Consider the following 21,819-nt stretch of genomic DNA (forward strand, 5'->3'; position numbering starts at 1 on the left):
TTGCTTAAGTCAGCACACAATTCACAGTAAAAGAACACAGATTAGATCGAATTTACTTTTGTCAAACACCAGCAACAACCTTTTCATCTCTTGAAGATGCTCCTGAAGAGGTTTGTGGCTCTTGGACTGAGACTATTTGCTGTGTAACGGCACAAAACTACCCAGTCCTGAAAGTCAAGCTGTCACCTCAGTTAGACAGAGACAGAAGGGGGAAAGTCTAGACTAGGTATATAAAATGAGTGAAAGAAAAGAGGGAAGCTAGAGTTGAGGGGTCAGAGGTCACCTACAGGCAGTGGAAACAAAAAAGGGTGAATGTCAGAACAAAGGCAGTAATTGAAGGCAGGCACTGTATCACTCTCACACAGTTTGAGAACAACTATTCTGTCTGTGCCTAACTAAGGATCATTTAAAAAAACAAAACAAAACTTCAAACAGGTTTTCTCAAATATGCGTACAGTGTCTGATTTCACCAACAATACCTTTATTGTTCATTGTGGAAGCATTTTTGACTCAGTAGCAGCTGCATGTTGGCTACATATGGAAAGCATGATGCAGCAGTACCCTGCGTAGTAATTACAGTTCTCTGTGGTTGTTTTATGTTCACCTCAAAGGACGGTTTGTTCAGTAAAAAAAAAAAAAGCATGGCCAACTCAACGGTAAGCAAAGGACGTAAAGAAGAGTAAATGAATTCTGATAATATAGCTTTATTACACTGACAGAATTCAACTGACATTACATAGGAACATGTACCTTCAGGATTTTTTGTATAGACGAATTCATACACACACACACACACACACGCACACGCACGCACGCACGCACACACAGAACAGACAGTGTTAAAAACAAACAAAGCATCAGAAAATCACATGATCTAAGAGACAGCAGTCTTTGAGTTTTGTGAGGCGGCTCCAGTTTGTACAACATTCTATATCGTTTTCAAGATGATTTACCAGCAATGAAGCTAAACGAGCATCCACACAGACCCACAACGAATCCACACGTCTCTGTCTGTATTTACCTAACGGCAGTGGTTCATATACAAGTGGTTTTAATCATTGTTTGTGGCATGATTCACTCACCCCTGGTCACCCCAGCGAAGAAGAGGCTCATCATCAATACAAAAATATAGTACAGCAATTTTCTTGTCATAGCAAACATTCATAACTGTCCATTAATGGCCCAATCATATCAGCGGCCATTCAGATTTTTTTTTTTTAAACAACAACGTACAAGCAAAAAACAAAAATCTGCTACATATAGCAATGTTAAAATGGACACTGACCACATGAGTGAAGTTTTAGCCCATTGGTGACAAATTACTCGAATTGAGAGCTAACCAATTAAAAAATCAAACTGCTGCATTTCTGACAATCTGGTTTTCTTTTTTCAGGAAACCATTTAATTCCATTAATTTCAGCACACCGTATAATTCAAATTCAAGTTGTATATTCCAGTATAACACAAAAAGAAGTCATTTCTTGTTATATAATGGTCATCACAAATGTCACCACTTGGATTTAGGGACTTGAGTAAATTACAATGGCAAATTGATGCAGCAATACGTTTTTATACATTTGACTAACTGGCACATTCAAACAGAACAGAACATTTAAAATAGTGTTAGCCCAGCCTCTGTCCAGGCTGTACCCTGCCTCTTGCTCTAGCTGGGAGAGAAGCTTTGAGGCAGGTACCAATGTTCAATGCTTCTGTTCATATATATATGTATACAGTATACTCAGAAATACAACCTAAAGATATAATACTGGGGCTGTTGTTGTTGTTGTGTATTCCACAAACACAACTTGCACAGAGACAAAACCCGACCATTTCTTGAGCTGCGATGCTACTCTGCTACATATCCTGCACAGTGTGGTGAGAGAACTGCATCTCCGAACCCATGCTCTCCAGAATAAACAGAAAGAAAAGGATGAAAATTTTCTACAATTCTTCAAGTATCTTGTTCTTGCATTACAGACTGTAAAAAAACAAAACAAAACAAAAAACCAATTTATACTGGGTTCTACACAGCAATACCAATATGTTGGTAATAAGCTAATATTAGCTTATAACATCGGTCCAGCATCATATTGGTCTGACTCTAATTTTTAGATTGTGCTGAAATGAATAGAAGTAAATGGAATGAAATATCAAACCCTATCACATGCTTCTCAGAAAGTCTAAATTGTACATCATTTGTAGTCAAGAGGCAACACATTTTTTCAAATACACGGGTAGGGTTGTTAAACATCAAAACAGAGCGATCATAAAAGAATATACAGCGGTCAGTTACAGTCAGATAAAATGACAGTCCTGTTTTGAGGCCAGACAAACACAGGGACTCTTTGAAGTGCGATAACTTGAGATTCTTCAGAGCACAACAAAAAATTTAAAAGTTATTCAAGGCATCAAAATATGAGCTTTGATTGAATGAATTAAATGTGAGATAAAAAACCTTGTGGCTGCGAACCCGTTTTATCAGCTACACTGTACACAGTTTTTCTGTCAATAAAATGCAAGCCGTACGAAACAGATGCTCGACATACAGTAAGCAACAACAACAAAACTCCCTGGACTTGCACGGTTCTCATTTATTACTCTTACTTCCAAGAAAACATCAAAGTGAGCTGCATTTTTATTTATTCATTTTTTGATATATAAGTTTCAAGTTGAAAAAAAAAAGGCTTTTATTTCACCACCAGAAACATCTGGGGATTCCCCACAGGTGAAACACATTTCTGAAAGGGGAATTTTTACCCATCAGAAAGCTAGTGGTCCAAAGACAATTACACAAATAAAGCATCCAGTGATCTGCACACAGGCAGCAGAATTTGTACACATCCCACTGTACACTTACACACTGCCACTAACCTCCAGTATGCCTCAGTTTACACACCCGAGGCAGAAAACCCATCAGAGCACAGGCTAGATTGTCTCTCAGGTAACATGAAGTCATGTTTACGGTTTGTGGAGGTGTGACTTTTATATATAACATGACTACGTGGCCATTTGTCACTCATTCACATTACAGATGCAGTAAAGGTCTGAGCCACATCCACTCATTGAAGCACATGCCACCCACAGAGGAGTAGAAAGCTACCCTGGTTTGTGTGTGGGTGCATCAGTCACTGAGATGTGCTTCTTCGATGGCCGTTTTGTCTACCGGAAATCTCCAAGGAGGCATTGTAGTTGTCTTGTACACGATGGAGGACGTTTGACCTCTTGCTCCTCTGGGTCAATGAAAGGTCAGAAAAGATTGACAAAAGTTGAAAAGGTCAGCCCTAAAGTTCTTGGAGACCACTGTCATTTGGTGACGCTTGAGAAGGTCAAAGGGCCACAATCAATGCACAGTGAGTGAAAGGTCTGTTTTCCCTCAGCATGCAGTGTCCAGTGTTTGGCAAATACATACAGTAGTTCTCAAACAGAGTCTTCATCACCTCACCTTTTCTTCCTTGCTTCATCCCTCCTTCCGAGTCTCATCCATCATCCGCTCCCTTTTCCCTTTTCAGGTGCAGCAGTCTTGGGCCACCTGACAGAAGAGTGGGGAGCGGGATGGCAGGGAAGTGGATGTTGAAGGCTCAGAGGAGGATGAGGAGGAGGAAACGGTGGAGGAGAGGAGGGAGGGGTAGGGGCTCATCTTGTCTATGTTGACGTACGTGGTGTTGAGCAGGACGTAGTGCTCGCCGCTGAAACTGGAGAAGATGGCAGAGATGCGGGAAACCAGCTCAGAGAATGAGGGCCGTCGTTCAGGCTTTGGGTGCCAACACTCGATCATGACCGTGTAGCTAAAAGCAGAGAAGAGAGACATTAAATCATGATGAAGGCAGGACATTACCATGTGGTTACACCTGTACACTGTACAGTGATTTGGCAAAATGTTTGAAATGTCAAAAGCTAGCATCTGAGATGTAGAGTGTAAAGACTTAAAAGCTGCTGTATTGATGTGGGTATATTATATGTAATTGCTCCTCTCTAAGAAGTCTTTGTTTATGTGGCTTCTGAAATAACTTGCACAGCAGTAGAGCCTGACTGATTCAGGATTTCTAGGGTGAAAAGAAATCTATGTATGTATGTTTGTTATATGTATAAGCTATGTGATGGACAAGATATCAAAACAGCCCACAGGACCTTTCTGATTGTTTTTATTTATACATATGTCTGTAAGAGGCCAAAATTCACTCATAATATCCGCCATGATATGATGTAATGGTTGGGCTCTGCAAAAGAGGAAAATTAATTTACACTAATTGGAGACAAATGCTTACTTTACAAATTCTCTAAAGTTGTTTTATTTTTTTTTTGAAGAAGTGCCAATTTAGAAAACCAGTGTATGAGGGCAGCCCAAAAAAATTGCGCAAACACAAACACTTAGTGATTGTTCTGTACCGAGTCTGATTGCTGTTTATTTATGTCCATTAGCGACGAGGCATTTCTTTCTACAAACACAAGAGGTGAATTCTTGGTCACGGGAAACGTGAACTGTGTAGCCCCTGCTACAAAAAAAGCATTAGAAGGTGTTTGTAATGTTTGATATTTCTGTAATATAAATAGATATTGTAAACACATCTTTTTGGGCGGACAAATCACGTGATCTGTTGTTATGTGGCCCAGCAAATAAGTGGTGGGCTCCCAGCAATCCTAGCAGTTTAGTCAGTTCTGGAGATCTTGAATGTGACTTTGGTTAAGTTATTGCATATTTTTTCTTGGTGTAATGACTTTATTTATTATATTGTAGCTCTAAAATATCCATTTTTATTATTTGCACCAAAGCAAAATAACCATAAAACCCCCCAAAACAATTTAATGTTAAGACTTCAGGAACTAACACCTCCTTATTAACGAGTCTGCCATAATCTGGGACCCAAAACATCCTGTGAACACTCGTGGATGAAACATTGCACAAATATTTGCAGATGTGCATCATCTCCTGACGTCTGTTTAATTTATAGCTTGGGAAATTTGGGCCTCTGCCTCCTCACCTGAACACTCCCATTCCCCTCTAACGTCCACACACACTATGCACCTTATGATGTTATCTGGGATGTATGAGATCATTCTTGGCATTTGCTTCACAGGCCAGAGTTTAATGGATAAGAGCAAGTGTTAAGTGAGCTTTGCTGAAAATGACTGAGTTTAAAAAAAAAAAAAAAAAAAAGGATTTTCTTTTGTTATTTTAAGAGTTTCAGGTAAGTTTGCTTGAAACAGTCTAAACAGTCCTGGTTTGACAAGTGATTGGCAGCAGTTCCAATGTGAACTGTTCCAAAGAAAACTGGAAAAACTCGACTGTGTCAAGAGAAAAGGTTTTCTTAACACTTCCAGTAACTCTTTCACTAATGGGTCAGCACTTCACATACCACAGCAACAAGTGCTCAGCAATCAGAATCAAGAAGCCTTTAGAAAAGAAATGTTGTACTCGCACTGGTTTTCCATTTAAATTAACTTCTGCATACTGTATGTGCGCACACTCACAGGGCATCAGGGCAGAACTCGGGCTGCAGCAGCCTCCTCCCCTGCAGGAGGAACACCGTGATGTCGAAGGAGTTCACATCAGAATACGGCGGAGCTCCGCGGGTCATGAGTTCCCATAGCAATACGCCAAAAGACCACTACATGGAGAGAGTTTCATTGTTATCCCTTTAATGACATACTTGTTGTTCTGATGTAAACAGTTAAACACTGCTAAAAAGTCCTCACCACGTCTGATTTGGTGGTAAACTTGTGCGTCTGCAGACTCTCCAGAGCCATCCATTTAACGGGCAGCTTGACTCCACTCTTGTTGTGAACGCTGTAATACTCTTTGTCATAAACATCTCTGGCCAGGCCGAAGTCTGCCACCTTTACTGTGTAGCTCTCATCCAGCCTGTCGGGGAAAACACGAAATGCCTTTTTTACTTCATTTTAACAATAACTGAAATAATTAACTTATTACTATACTAATTATAGTATTATAGTACTATTTTCTTTGACTATTTTCTACTTGCCATTGTTATAAGGTACTTATTCTACTCTTTATTGCTCTCTTGATTCTGTCTCTTCCCACCTGTATTTACTTCTATTTTCTGCTGTGTTGTGCCTTTTTATATTTAAAACACCATCACTTGATGCTAAATGAGTAAATGCCAGCTCACATGCAGTTCCTGGCAGCCAGGTCTCGGTGGACAAACTTCTTGCTGGCCAGATACTCCATCCCTCTGGCCACCTGCAGCCCAAAGCCCATCAGGTCCTTAACTGTTGGGTTCTGGAAGAATCAATTACAGTCACCTTGTTGCACATCATCAAACTTGTGAAATGTGTCTTGAAATGAACTAAAGTTCTGGTGCAGAAATTTGCAACATGCTTATATGTGGGCCCTTACATGTCCCTCATCACGGATGAAGTTGCGCAGGTCGCCGTGTTTCATATACGGAAGAACCACCAGGGGTGAGCCCTCTGGCGGAAGGCAGATACCCAACAGGGAGAGAACGTTGGGGTGGCTGAAGTCCTTCATGATGATCCCCTCCTTCAGGAACTGAGACACCTCTTCCAAGTCTGTGATGCCTGATAAGAAAAAAACAAGTTGACATCATTTTCATGTTAGCTTAGTTCGTTTTTGACTTTTATCATGAAACATTTCTAAAATTCCCCCCGTAAAGTCAAAATAAAATACAGTTAAAGGGGACCTATTGTGGTTTTCTTTTTTAAATTATGAATGGGTCATTCTTACTATTCGGTGCCATTTGAGTCCTAATGACATAATATGGTATATTTAGTGTAAAACTTGTCTAATGCTTATTTCTAAACCATTTTCTTGTATGTTTAACCCCCCTCTACCATAGAACACATTGATATATACACAGGATAAATACATTAAAAGTAAATTACTTTTATTTTAGCACAAGTCACTAAAGTACTATGTCCCCAGTCATGCTTGCTCGACTTCAGTTACAAATATAACTTAAAAAAAAAAAATCTAGATTTTTCATCATTTCTGGATTGGCTTATTTCTAATGTTCCTCATCAAATGTTCTTTTTTATTATTAATGCATGTTTAATACTTAAAATCTTTAAAAAATGTTGTGTCCCTGAATCAACTGTCACCCCTGTTACTCTGATAAGAATTCCATAGAACACATCACCTGATTATTCTTTTAGTCACATGACACTCCCGGATGTAACATATTTTGGAGGGAAAACTTTCAAGAAGAAGACGAGTAAGTACCACTCTTTAATCAACCCTTTTTTCAATGTTTTAGCAAGATTTTGTAATGTGGCAAAGCATAACACGTCCAACCTGTTACGCTTATTAATAGTGGAAACAATTTTTTTTTTGTAATTTTTATAATATGGCTAATAAACATGTTAAAAATGGTTCTTAGTGGTCACCATGTACTAGCTTGTTGTTCATCATACTAGTAGTAATGGCTAAGTTTAGCATAAAATCTCCCCCCTGTTACCGTCACCCCTGTTATTGCTATGCACTGTAACAGGGGGGACACATGGTAACAGGGGGGACGTAAGATGATAGAAGTTTAGTTTTTGGGTTGATTGCAAGCAGAAAATAAAGGCCTTCTTCTTAAGAGATGACGTCAGTCGGATGACAACAGGACGAAAGCAAACTGTAACTCAAAAGAAAATAAAAAAACAGAAACGTTTGCTAACTGATTCACTGAAGAATCTGCACCATAAGTTTCTTTCAGAAACTGAGCATCAGGTCTCATATTCTTGTTTCTGCACCTTAAGACCATTTTGGGTTGTGGTGCCCACAGAAGCTAATCGTGAAACCTGTCAGTGCAGGACACATGAGAACTTACAGTTCATGGCCAATGCCCTGTACGTCCAAGGTCTGTCAGCAACAAAACACATTGAAGAGATGGTAGATGCAACAATGTGTGATGCTAAATCCAAAGTCTGTGCATACGGTGAGTGCAAAGACTGTTTCAGTACAACACACACACTCTTGAGACCTCCTAACAGCACAGAGATAGCCTTTACCAAGTGGTCTCTAGAAGAGAATGAAAAATTAAATGATGGAGAGGTATCTGGTAAAAAGTCAACAATTACAGTGAAGACAACTGTCATGACAACAGAGGATGCACTTGCAGGGGAATTTCATGACGGACTACTCTTTAATATCCGATGGCAGTATAGGGCCTACAGACAACTGAGAGAAAATTTGAGAAATGATGAATGTCTGCTACATGTAGATTTTAGTGAGAACTACTCCTGTAAGTATTCTCAAGAAGTACAAGCAGTCCACTTCGGAGGGTCACACCAGCAGGCAACCCTACATACTGGAGTACTGTACACTGCAGCTGAACAGTCACCAGTAACATTCTGCTCTATCTCACCTTCCAGGCGGCATGATCCCCCTGCGATATGGGCCCATCTTGACCCTGTGTTAGACATGATCAGAGAAAGATACCCTCTTATCAAACACCTCCATGTCTTCAGCGATGGTCCAGCTACACAATACAAACAAAAGGGCAACTTTTACCTGCTCTCAAAAGAGCCATTCAAAAAAGGGTTCAAAAACATCAGCTGGAACTTTTTTGAGGCCAGCCATGGAAAGGGGGCTCCAGATGGTATTGGAGCCACCCTTAAAAGGTCAGCTGACACAATTGACCCAACGCAGAAGCTATGTTTCACAAGCTGAGAGACATGGGCACTTCAGTGGAACTTTTTTTTGTGGGAGAAGATGATGTTGAGAGGAAAGTAAAAGAAATTATTGATGGACCGACACTTGTGCCTGTCAAAGGAACCATGAAAATCCACCAAGTACTCAGTTTCTCTCCAGGAACAATAAAATACAGGGACATAACCTGCCTTTGCCAGGCAGACAAAGGTGCACTGGACTGTGAATGCTATGGCCTGAAGGAGATAAGCCTTAGTCAAGAGGCAAGTCCACATTGCACTGAGGGACCAACCCGGCCTGAGAACATCACAAAAGATCATATTGGTCAGTGGTGCATTATCAACTACGATGGTGAACCCTACCCAGGAATCATTCTGGAGGTTGAAGAGGATGTTAAAGTGAAATGCATGCACAAGAACGGGACCAACAAGTTCCACTGGCCAAGTCCATGTGAGGACATAACCTGGTATAGGGATGACCAGGTTGTGTGTCTGATGAAAGAACCAACACCTTTGAATAAGAGGTCAGTTCAGCTGGAGAGGAAAGTGTGGGATTTCGTTGAAAAAAACTGGAGTTGCTGGTCTGTTGCATAGGTAAAATGTGTGAGAAAAATGTTCATTATGTTGGGTGTACAGTAAAAATTTGCTTGTTTAATGTGGACATGTATCTACCTGTGTTGGTTGGACGGGCATGGTGAAGGTGTTCAAAGTTTCTTTAAGGTGGTATTTTTTGTCACTGATGTTATGTCCACCCTGTTACCTCCTGTCCACCCTGTTTCTCCTCTGTCCACCCTGTTACCTGTGTGTTTCTTTTGTTAATTAAATCAAATCAACAAACTTAATGCATGTCTCTTTGGTTATTGGGAGGGAATGAATCAGCAAAATTAAGTTACTTAAAAATGGAGCCAATTTTTTTTTTATATTCCCTTTGAATCTAAAAACAATCTTTTGAAATTACACTGTGTCTTAAAACTGAACCTGTCTTCTTTCAATATAATGCTTGTTTAAAATACTTCCTTGAAATTTTCTTGCAGATTTTAAAAAGGGACATTGTAGCTTTTAGAAAATGTAAATATTACTATAACTGTGTATTCAAAACAGTTATTAATAGAAAATTGAATGTCCTGTAACAGGGTGGACATTTGGCACGTCATGGGTAAAGACTTTGATTTTAAAAAATATTATAATATAATATCCTTAGCTGGACCAATACATTTTTCTTATAGGTTGAAAATCCCTCTTTTAGATGAAATGTTAAAATAATTCAAAATTTTGTATTTTTTGATGAAGAGTGATCACACTGAAATGGCACCGAATAGTAGGAATGACCCGAATACAGCCGTTCATCCCCACCCATCTTATGATCAACCCTTCTGTTTGAACTGGGCAGCCAATGAGAAGAAAGTTGGCTTAAGGGGAGAGGAGCTAAAATAGCTTATTTCACACTAAAAACATGAATTTAGTTGCTGCATCAAGGCCCAGAATAAAATAAAAAGATTAAGGGGCTGAATTGGCCCTCTTTAAATGTTTTCTTTGTTTATGAACATTTGACATTTGGAAACTGGCAGGAATGATAATTGTATGATAAGGTGCAACTCTCCTGTCATGATATCAGTGGGAAGCCCTTCCTTAGATACCTTTGGGAAAAGAGAATGCTGATAGAAACCCATCTAAGAAAACACCCTCCCTGAAGATTCACCCCAGACTTGACCCATTCCCATTTGCCAATTGCATCCCTGCTTCTGGTGTCTTGCACTTTAGCCCTGCTGACTTTGCTATAATCTAGTTAGAAATGGAAGCTCTTTAGCCTTCAGCTGAGGTTAGACCCCAAAGGCAGAAAGAGAAGACATTTGATTTCAGTTTTGATTCTCAAGTTTTTCTGTGAGGAGAATGTCTCTATTACATAAACTACTCGTGCTTGTCATAAAACATATTTGCCATTCAACTAGATATCATAGTAACAGCTACATTAGGATAAAGGAATCAGTTTAAGCTACTGACTGCAACAAAATTGAATTGCACGTTCACTACAATTGTCCTACCACCGAAAATTATCCTACTACCTCTTATCCTACCATCCTTGTGGTTTGTGTCCCCCAGCAGCTGCACAGGTCCTTTCCCCATATTGTTCCTGCATCAATCTCCCTTGCTGCAACTGACAGGTTACACGATTAGCCGGGACCCTAATGCTGTCCTCACTATCGAATGCTCATTCATCACCATCATTTCAAGCCTGAAAAGGATTCAGGCTTCTGATGAGATGAGATCTTTAATGCCATTGGGAGCGCGGTGATATCATACAGTAAGTATGCAATATAATATAACTAGATGAATGATTGAATAACTGTAGCTGGATGCAAATCCGTTTTGACAACAACAGTGTCTTTAGTCTGTGTGTGCCGGGTGAAGGAGGGGTCATGATGCATTTTAACCAGGGAAGCCTCAGTTTGCACACACCTGACTCTTATTTATTAATTACATTTACTTGGAGTGAGATTTTCAGAGTGAGACACATGGTTATGCTCCTTGGAGCACTCCAATGGCATTTGTTTACATACTGTACATATTTTCTGAATTAGGCTCTTGAGGCCTAAATATTGGGTTAAAAGTCACAAAAGTGGTTGTCTTTTTACCTGGATAAAGCACTGTGGTAACTTTGAGTGAACCCATAAGCTGGTTGGGAGCAGGTTAAACTACTCTATCCAAACTCTGTGTCATATTGTCAGAGAGTGTATTAATTAGGTGATGCAGAAGATTGATCTGGAGTCCATCTGCTTCAAAATTTAACGTTGTGCATTCAGAGGTGTTCTTCTTGGTTGTAACGAGTGGTTATTTGAGTTACTGTTGCCTCAGCTTGAAGCAATCTGGCCATTCTTTTCTGACTTCTGACAACAAAATGACATTTTCCCCACCGCCCCATTGTTTCTTTTTTGGTTCATTCACTGAAAAGGTTGTGTAGTTGCTGATTACACATTTGCATTAATGAGCAGCAGAGGTATTCCTAATGAAGTGGTTTTGGTGTATATGTGTGTATTTGTATACAAGTTCATTGAAATGCAGGCACCTTATTCAAGCTTAAGGATAGCTGATAAAGAACATAGTAACGGTGAGGTGAGAAACAGTACCATTGGTTTAATAATTTAAAAAATGTGCAATTAAATATTTCACTTATCACTGTTGGAAAGAAAACACTATAGAAAGAAATAAAAAAACTGAAAGACCCTCCACCCGCCAAAAAACACCATAAAACCAAAGCTAACACATTGATGAAAAAAAACCTGTACTTACGGTTCAGGGACTTGACGGCACAGTGTAGCTTCTGCCCGTCTGGCTCAAGCAGCGTTCCGTGAAAAACACAGCCGAAATGGCCTGCAGGTTACAACACGACGTACAGCATTAGTCAGTCATCATCGGGGAAATGAAAACCTCGTGTTTAAACCTGTAAAGGACTAACAAATAGCACTTCTTTACCCCACACAAATGACAGTGATAAATGGGATGCAACACTTTCAGGTCCAGTGACAATAGGATCCAGCTGTGATGGAGGCCACACCATTAGTGGTAATAGATCTGTTACCACTGTGCCATAAAACAATGATTTAATCACAAACTTGGCTAGAAAACAGTTAAGAGTTTGTTAAGGTCATGCTTCTATAATGGGTTACTGGAACCCTTGAGGCCCAAGCTGACATAAAATTTGACGATCCTACTTTTCACCGTGACTCAGAAACATAACAAAAGCATGAAGGTGAAATTTGGCGGTCCATCAAAGCAAACTGAGACAAGCAGATTCCAATTGCTTGCGCGCGTGTCTGTGAATGTAATTTAGGTCAGATATTCTGCTTCATGGCTTGATGTACTCATAGATTCAGTCGGTAAACCGCAGTTTCTAAATCTTACCCATAAATGGACACCCCCCACCCCAACTAAATTAGCCACTTAGCATTCATCGATCAATGAATATCATGGTTTAAATAAGCCTTTGTCTCGAAAGAATGATTTTAGCCATGTGCACCCTTTTAATCGGCCTCACAGCAGTACCAGGAATAACAAACATGTCTGTCCTCTGCATACATACAAAAATGAAATTTTGGTGCAACAGCATCGAGGTGATTTGATTGATCCATGGAGAAAAAAAAAAGAAGAAATAGCCTCTCTCGTGTGTTTCACACTCGAAACAGCAAATTCACCATCACACTAAACCTTAGACCTCCAAGTAACTCAGTATTCATTAGTACCCCGTATAAGCTCATAACCAGTGCCAAACCCGCTTGAGTTATTATACATTTTATTGAATTATAACTCTGCTTTAAGACATGAAGGCCTGCCCCAGACGGGGAGGGGTGCAGGAATTAAATAAGCGCGGCGTGCTTCTATCACGTCCTTGCAGATGGCTGGTGTTGGATTACAACTCTCAACAATGGATCCTGGGAATACTAGCTGTGAACAAATCATCCTACGCCACTTTGAAAAACTCCAGCCACCAAATCCAGACTTCAGGGGATAATTCAGCCAAGGGGGCAGAGGGCTGTTGTGGGTGACACGGAGGGGTTTGGGTCTTTTTCTCCTCTTGAAACTGAATTTGATCTGCGACTGTGAGCCGCCTACTTAAATGTCACCATGTGAAGTGATTTTGTGTCTGCATGTCAGGGTTGCGGTTTGATAATGCAGGCAATTAAAACCTTTGTGGGCAACTTTAACTTTTGTATAGCTTAACATAAATCCTAAATATATTCTTGCGTTACAACAACCACAATCTTGAAAATTGCTCATAATTTTTTTTACAGTATTATTTCTCTATTTCAGAAAAACAGGTTTAAGTTACACATGTGTATAGAAATGTTGAGATTGGTGAATGCTAAATGGACTGTGATGTCTATACGCTGATGGAACATAAAGGTAAATAAACACATCTCAATAGAAGACAACCTTGAACCTTACTAAAAAAGTATACATAGATGCAATAGAGTGAATGTTTTATAACAGAGCTAATTGGAGAGTGGTGTAATGGTGCAGTGGTTAGCACTCTCACAGCAAAAGGCTTCTGTGTCTGGACCTAAAAGTAAAGTAAAGTAATGAAACGTAATGTAGAGCTGAGTATATATATAACATAATGGAACTTAGCTAAATGGAACATAGCCTATTGTAACGTACCGTGGCGTAATGTAATGTAGCATAACGTAACATAGCGTAGCATAATGGATGTAACATAACAAAATGTAAATCCAAAACTGTTCAGTTCTTGTTACGACTGACAAAAACAAGTCAATCTCCACAAACTTCCTGTTAAAAGAACCACATAATACAAATTTAGATTGTGTTACTTTGGCTGTGTTCATCTTGTATATATCTGGGTGTTAATTTGTGACCGACCACAAAGGCATAGCAAATGGATTGATTTTTATGCCTCGAGTCCAGATACTTTTTTATTTTCTCTATAAATGCAAACTGACACTGGACCAAGACTGCGAGATTATAAACACTGGTGCTGTTTTGAGGTCAATTTAATCACCCTTGTATTGTGTATATTATATATAGTGTGCACTATTTCATCAGAGTGCACAATTTAGGCATGCTGTACAACACTAACAACAGTTCATTTTGATTTCAGGTTAGTGCTTTTGGTGAGTACTTAATTATCACTGCATTTTTGAATGGTCACAATGATAATGGATGCTCATTTCCAGCTGCGGAAAACAGCTGAAATGAATCAATCTATCATTATTTTTCATTTCCTTGCATCAATGCAAGGAAAGGAACACATCCTTTATGTGTTCATTAAAAGATTTGACACAGCAGTTTGCACTAGATCTTCATACACAACAGTTTCTACACAATGAAATGTTTGCTTCTCACCTCTGCCGATGACCTGGTTGAGATGGAGAAGCAGCCGCTCCCTGGCGATCACCACGTGCTGCACTTCAGTCAGTAGGTCTGGGTGGAGGCAGGATGGGTCGATGTGGACCGGCGCCATTAGCAGGGGTGATACCAAATCGCCATCCATCCCCATTCCCATCCCCAGACCCATCCCTATCCCACCTCCTAAGGCACCCAGTCTGGGAGACAGCAGTTCCCCATTGCCCCCATAAATAGGAGGAGCTGCTCGGCATGTCTCGGGCCTGTCGGTGCCCTGATCTGGAGAAGCAAGGGACATGGTAGGGTCAGAGGTCAGTGACTGTATCAGCAGTGCCTCGAGATGTCAAATTGCAATATATGATCAGAGAAGGATGGCTATGAAGGCAGAAAGAAACTTAACACTGTAATTGAGGTCGACAGAGGAGGAAAAACAAAGGTTTTCTTCAATGATTATAGTAGAAGGAAAATGAATTCCAAACTACCCACATTTTATTTAAAAGCCAGAACAAAAAACAGCCAAACGGAGTGGACACAGCTGTTAAGCTCAGCTACTGATCCTACAACCAAACCTCCTCCTACAACCTGTCCCTGCGGGCAAGCTTTAGTTCATTAGTAAGTCTATCTTCTTAGATTTTAAGCCTTTCAAGTCACATTTTAGCAGCTGGAAAATAACTTTGACCATGACACTAAATATCATGATACAAGCCTCTCACAGCCTGAGGATGCAAACTGAGAGAACAAAAAACACAGTTTTAGAACCACAGTTTTGCCTGATGGTCAACAACTCTACAATCATCCACCAATTGTGTTGGCTGTGTGTTAGAAACAGGCCATGGTGACAGATTAAGAAAATGATAATTGCTTAAAATTAATGTGTTTGGAATGGTAATCTGTATCATGATAATACTTTTAAATTATTTGATTTTTATAGATAATAACTAACCAAATCAAATGCATTATCAAAGAATCAATCACAAACCAACAGAGAGATGACATAGCTCTTTAGTCTTTTTATTTCGGGAGATTTGACACAAATGGTTAATTACCTGTCTGTTTCTAGTGCTACAAAGAAAGCGTTTCTGCGGAGCAATAAAATGCTTCCTTGAAATGGACAAAAGTGCTTAATTCATCAAGGCAAGGGTTGTTAATTCACAGCATGTACAGTAAGGCATGCATGGCTAGCATTAGCGTTTAGCCCCACGGTGAGGGAAGCAGAGTAGATAGGAGGGAGAAAGGTGGAGTAGGAGAAGAGGTTGACAGGTGGGGAGGGGCTTATCTGGTTGACGTACCCTCCAGCAGGGTTGTTCTATAGTCGACTGACTCGTGGGAGACCATTTCGTTAGTGGGGCTGACACTCCTCGCGTTAGCCAGCCTGTCCAGATGCTGGATGTGACCCCGGCCATCATACCACACCTCAGACAGATCTAGAGACAAAGGGCAACGGGATGTAGAAAATGTAATGGAAAATTCAGTGGAATGGAAGGACGAGGAAGGACAGAAGGAGAGTAAAGATGGGTGTGTGGGGGTGGGTGGACAGGAGGGAGGTAGAGACGAATTACTGAGAAAGGCGAAGCATTTCCACCAGTGCGCCCCTCAGACAAACTTTTAAACGTCAAACCGACCAGGCAAAATGAAACCCAGCAGACACACATGCACACAGGTTAGAAGAAACACACTGAAGTTCATTTGCAATTATGTATTATATATGCAAATTATTAACACTTTTCTTAAATCATTGGTGAGCTGCTGCAATCTAATCAAACATTTTCAAGGAAAATGGCATTCTGGTCATTTAATAAACTGTCTGGATTTGTGAGTACATGTCATAATTAAAATAACATTTTGGAGCAGATAACATTAAAAATAATAGTGTTATGGTGATATCAAATGGCTCTAAGCCTCAAAACCCAGAGTGTCGTGGGCTCTGTGACCCTCTTTGGTCTTACCATCAATGTGTTTGTTCTTCTTCCACATCAGCAGCGATCCCAGCAGCAGCAACAGCAAGCTGACGCACACGCAGCCCACAACGAGGCCCGTGTAGTCCTGCTCTTGTGCCAGCGTCACCTTGCCAAGATGTCTGATGGAGTCTGCCTGACGCCACTGAAAATGGTTCATGGGATAAACAATATGATCAAACTGTCACTCACTAGAGGCCCCACTTTGTGCACTTTGTTTACTTTAAACAGTTTACACTTAATTAATTTAAAACTTTCTAATAAATATTACTTTCAGTATGACAATTAAAGTAGACATTTTTTCTCAAACAGTTACATGCTGGAAGAACGATGTAGCAGTGTTGGTGAGCAGCAGTGTTACCACTGTAAGTGTAATCGAGTTCCTGACATTTCAAATTGGAGACAGGGCTCATTATGCATAGTTTTTGTATGAATACAGCCTTTCTCACCATGTCTCAAGTTATCTTCCTGAAATAGCCTTGCAGCCCTTGCTCTATTGACAAATAGTTTTGCATTTATGTCATCATAAGAAGCAGGCATGTGTTTTCTCTTGTGTTGGCTCTGCTCTTTACTCTTTTGGGGTTTATTAACACACCTGACCATGAGGGTGACGAGCATTTTAAACGATAATTAAGTACCACTGGGTTGACTGATTTCCTGTACACGTTTTCACAGTTCTAGCAATTGCTTGAGGTAGCACCTCATTGTTCTGTGTTTCTACGACAAAGTGGGACCATTTAGGTCTTCGAAGGATGCTTTTACTGTATTTCTTAGTATAAAAGAAACGTTAAATGACCTGGGAGTGCTGTGATTACTTGAGCTGTAAGTGATACACTTCTTCAGAGTAACAACCTAACAAAAGATGAAAAAACTCATGACCTCTGCAGCCCAACACTGCTGGTGTGTGTGGACTGGAAACCACTGAAGGATCTGCTTCTAAATGTTAAACATGATCCCTCATCTTAAGCTTATTACAAATTAACTTTCCTACAGCTGCATAGGGTCATTTTTCTAATACTTATAGACGGCACTATGGTGTCTGTAGGAAGAAGCTTGAATAATAATGACTATCATAGCAGACATGATACATATGCAATGTCATGCATGCATATATGGCCATGCATGCCACAAAAGCTTTTAAAAACGTGAAGCTGGCACTCAGTCATACACACACACACACACACACACACACACACACACACACACACACACACAGTCTGTTGCCACAGTCTGCAGCCAGATTACATCAGTGATATTGCTTCTGCCATTATTAGGTTCTGTGGAAATGAGGTTTCCACTGCTGCTTGCTGCTGCAGATGGGATGATGTGTGTGTGTGTTTGTGAGTGTGCGTGCCTGTCTGTCTGTGTGTGTAAATGAGACTGTCTGGACATGTCTGAAGGTAGGGGATATATGAATGCGAATATGTGTAAGTGTGTGTGTATGTGTGCGTGTGTTGCTGTCTGAAGGCTTGTGGCGCTAAAGGATATTGGCTGACCCTCCCCTGAGATAAAAGCTTTCCTCTGAAGTCCAGTTCACAAGTCAACAGTGATGAGCTAGATAGCTTTCGGTCTGGAGGCGAGTGGATGTTATCTCTAAGGATGACATGAAGAGGTCTATAGCTCAGCAAATTATATTAGTTTGCATCACAAGAGCGGGCATTTCTAAATCTACTATGATGATTGAAGGGCTGTTGGCTACAACGAAAAACACTCAAATTCTGGAGAAACAAATAATTGAGTTGTACTTTCTAAAATCTGTCGAGTAAGAACCTTAATGTGCCATATGATCATGGTGTGATATATGTTACTTTTATATCGAACAACATCACTTTTACGACACTTTGCAGTGTTGCAGGTTCATTTTCCAGCTAAAAATAGAAACTAAATATCTGCAAAATAATTCTGGACAGATTGTGGTCAGGTGTATACTGTTTTCTTTAACAATCCTGCATGTCAGGATAAAAACCAAACCTTGACGTCCAAAGAACTACATGAGAAATTGCAGTTGAAATTGAAGGACAACAGTCATCAGGCAGTTGCATAAAACTCTAATAGGACTGTTCATCATCCAGCCAATACCACCACTGTAATGAAGCATGGGGATAGTAGCATCATGCTATAGGTTGATTCTCAACAGCACAAGCAGGGAGACAGGTCAGACGTGAGGGAAGGATGAATGCGGCCAAATAAAGAGAGATCATACGACTTGAAACTGTGGCCATGACAACACTGGAGTACCTTATCCAGACTTATGCCACAGAACATTTGTTGAAAGACATGATGTGACAGACTGATAGAGTTCAAGTCCAAACACAGTTGTGCAAAGCCTGCAGACTTACCCAAGAACATGCCAAAGGAGCCTCAAAAATGTATCAATTAAGAATCTGATATTTAAAAATGCAACATTTTTAATATGACCAAAACTCAGTGAGCACACTGGAGTGTATAGTAGGAGCAGAAGTGACCTCAGTGCTGATGTATATTCAAGTGACAAGACAGCTGGTGTTTGAGGCTGTTCACTCAACACACTGTGTAAAAGACTCTTTCTGAGCTGTTTTTTATTAGGGACTGCATTAGAGCAGACTTATTGAAGTTTCCTGTAAATGATCTGGAACACTGAAGGAATGTAGCGTTTCCCATGAGTCCTCCCAGCAGACAATGGACTAATGGCAAAATGGTGTGGTTAAAGCCAACTGATGGCTTCTACAGCGATGCTAATTTTCATTTTATAATTTCTGTTATTACTGCTACTACTAATAAATAATAATAATGATAATAAATGATATAAAAACAACTTAAACCTGAGTTAATTGGTATTAAAACAAAATGTAATGAAATGTAAATAAAATACTAATGGAAACAAAAAAAAAGCTGCACATAATCTCTCCATCTTTCATCAGAATATATTACTGCTCTGTGGCGAGTCACCCTCGTTTCCTTCAGAAGCAGGTGCTGTTATATGATATGATACCTTTTATTGCTGAAATTCCTCCTGTGAGCCCAATAATACAAACAGAGGGGAGCTTTCATAAAAATGCACCACAAGTGGTTTTATGGGCTTTTGTTGTATCAAATCTATTCACCTCAGAATAGCTTTTAGAATTGTTTCATCATCCTCGGGCATTTGTGCAGGTAGAATCAGGGTTATGACTAGGGATGGGGATCGTTTAGGTTGTATCCGATACCGGTGCCAAATCGGTACTTTTGAAACGGTGCCGGTGCTCAAACGGTGCTCAAACCGGTGCTTAAAGAATGGAGAACACAAAATTGGTCCAAAAACCTCTCATGTTCAGCTGTTTTTTGTAAAAAGATAACAATGTTAGCCTTTTCTGCAGCTATGGGGCATATATGGTATCACTCTTGGCTGGAAGCAGTGCTTAAACAATGGAAAAAAACACAAACTTTGTCCAAAAACCTCTCATGTTTAACTGTTTTCCTCTTTTTCTTTGGTCATTTTAGCCTTTTTAGCCAGGGTGAAGGGAGTATCTGCCATCAAACAAGAAGACAGCCGCATGTAGCTATGATGATGTTTGCTAGTTCACCTTACATGCATTAATGTAATAACGTGGTTAGCCTACTCAACGTAAATTAGCTACTCACGCAGAGAAGAACGGCTGCTGCCACCATCATCCGTCATCATTTCTGCTACACTGGCAGGGCTAGGGGCCAGGACTCTCCTCTTCGTGTTTTTGGGGGATGTTGCATAACAGGCAACCCACCCGCAGTAGATGTGCTCGGTGTGAGGTCTCGCAGCAAGCTATCAAATACGGCGCATTTCTCGGCTTTTAAAAAAAACGCTATGCGTCTCCAGGTGTTTCATCGGATTTGAGGTGTTGCCTCCTTTGACAGTATCACAGTATCAGCTTAAAGCACTTGTTGCTGCTGAGTTTGCATATTTTGCTGTGAAGTACAGCCAGACTTTTGACCGCTTCGCCTTGGACATTTTTAATCTGTAGCTCTGCTCTAACAGAACATACGTACCTGGCCCCGCCTACTATCCTCGGAAACGTAAAATGATTGGCTAGAATCTAAAGTGTATCACAGCTCAGGAAAAAAAAAGCACCGAAATAAAGCACCGAAATGTGCGCTGCTTTTCGGTCTGGTTACTACCGTTTATGTCAGAACCGGTGCCATGATGGCACCGGACACCGGTACCCATCCCTAGTTATGACCAGTAAGTAGCTGGTTTGTTACAACCAACATACTTCTTTATCTCTGGCCAATATTTCACTGGATGAGTGAGACAGGTCACGGCACCGTGCATTGTCTTTAAGGAAATGAATACAGACTGAAACATTTAGCTTGCTATTACTAGCAAGGGGGGGTTATGTGTAAGTCTGGTGTGTGGATGCATGTTTGTGTTGAACTCAGTGAAAAAAAGGTTTTATTAACTGAGGTGTTAACTGACTGTTGGACACTTTGAGTGGAGGTATAGAGATGTGCTGCCAGTGTACTTATACATGGTGTGGTTTCTCTACTTTTCTGCACTTGTGTCTAAATTTTTAATTCTAGGATTTTTGTAGGTTCATCCATCCATCCATCCTCGAGCCTATCCCAGCTGTCATAGGGTGAGAGGCGAGGTACACCCTGGACAGATCGCCAGTCTGTCGCAGGGCTAACACACAACCATTCATGCTCACATTCACTCACGCATTCACACCTATGGGCAATTTGGATTAATCAATTAACCTATCCCCACAAACTGCATGTCTCGCATGCATGTTTTGTAGGTTTTAGGGACTAATGTGTAAGTGTTTATTTTTTGTTTTTTGACCATCGAAAAAACGAAAATCTGGCACATAGGGCTGGTAATAAACAGAATATAAATATCATTTTTATTGTTTTTATTCAAACTAAAACTTGATTCCATATTTGTGAAGCCATAACAACATCAGTCTCTTAGTGCCTGTGTAGTGCACATTTTTCTCACCTCCACCTGCAGCTCCTTGGCTGTGGCAACCTGTAGCTCAGTGGGTACGATGCACTGCAGAGTGTTTCCGACTAGAGTCAGACTCTCACAGCTGTGGTTGGAAACGGTGAGGACCTGACACTTCATTGCTTCCCTGTCCATCCGATCGCCCTGCAGTAGGGAGAACAGGGTTGGAAAGAGAGAAAAGAAGGATTAAGGAGGGAGCGAGAATAGGAAAAAGAAATGACATTTAAGATCAAAATTTTCCAAAGGTTGGTCAACTTGAAGATTGAAGTAGGACTCAACAACATTGCACCATACTTTAATACTAAGATAAAGGTTTACATATTTAATTAGCATTAATCAGTTCTAGTAACTTAATTTTACAGTTCTCTTGTGCAGTTGCAGAACTAATTCTCTTGCCTGGAGCCAAATTTCAGAGGCAAATTCATGGCTTTTTTTGAGGGCATACTGGAATTTGTAAGCAGA

At 40.3% G+C, this 21,819-nt stretch overlaps 1 protein-coding gene across 1 annotated transcript in view; it reads right to left on the bottom strand.

Annotated features, from left to right (window-relative positions):
- Positions 1-688: 688 nt before the first annotated feature.
- Positions 689-21,819, bottom strand: part of met (MET proto-oncogene, receptor tyrosine kinase) — a 69,959-nt gene continuing 48,828 nt past the window's right edge. Inside the window, exons 12-21 of the mRNA XM_082539215.1 lie at positions 21,352-21,501; positions 16,413-16,566; positions 15,756-15,890; positions 14,467-14,745; positions 11,899-11,979; positions 6,356-6,537; positions 6,129-6,238; positions 5,695-5,860; positions 5,470-5,606; positions 689-3,785 (exon numbers count right to left, since the gene is read on the bottom strand). Coding sequence (XP_082395341.1) covers positions 3,506-3,785; positions 5,470-5,606; positions 5,695-5,860; positions 6,129-6,238; positions 6,356-6,537; positions 11,899-11,979; positions 14,467-14,745; positions 15,756-15,890; positions 16,413-16,566; positions 21,352-21,501 — 1,674 coding nt within the window. The 3' untranslated portion in view covers positions 689-3,505. The remainder of the gene's footprint in view (positions 3,786-5,469; positions 5,607-5,694; positions 5,861-6,128; positions 6,239-6,355; positions 6,538-11,898; positions 11,980-14,466; positions 14,746-15,755; positions 15,891-16,412; positions 16,567-21,351; positions 21,502-21,819) is intronic.

The sequence above is a fragment of the Aulonocara stuartgranti genome (genome assembly GCF_965226115.1).
Source record: "Aulonocara stuartgranti genome assembly, chromosome: 7".
Classification (NCBI taxonomy): Eukaryota; Metazoa; Chordata; class Actinopteri; order Cichliformes; family Cichlidae; genus Aulonocara; species Aulonocara stuartgranti.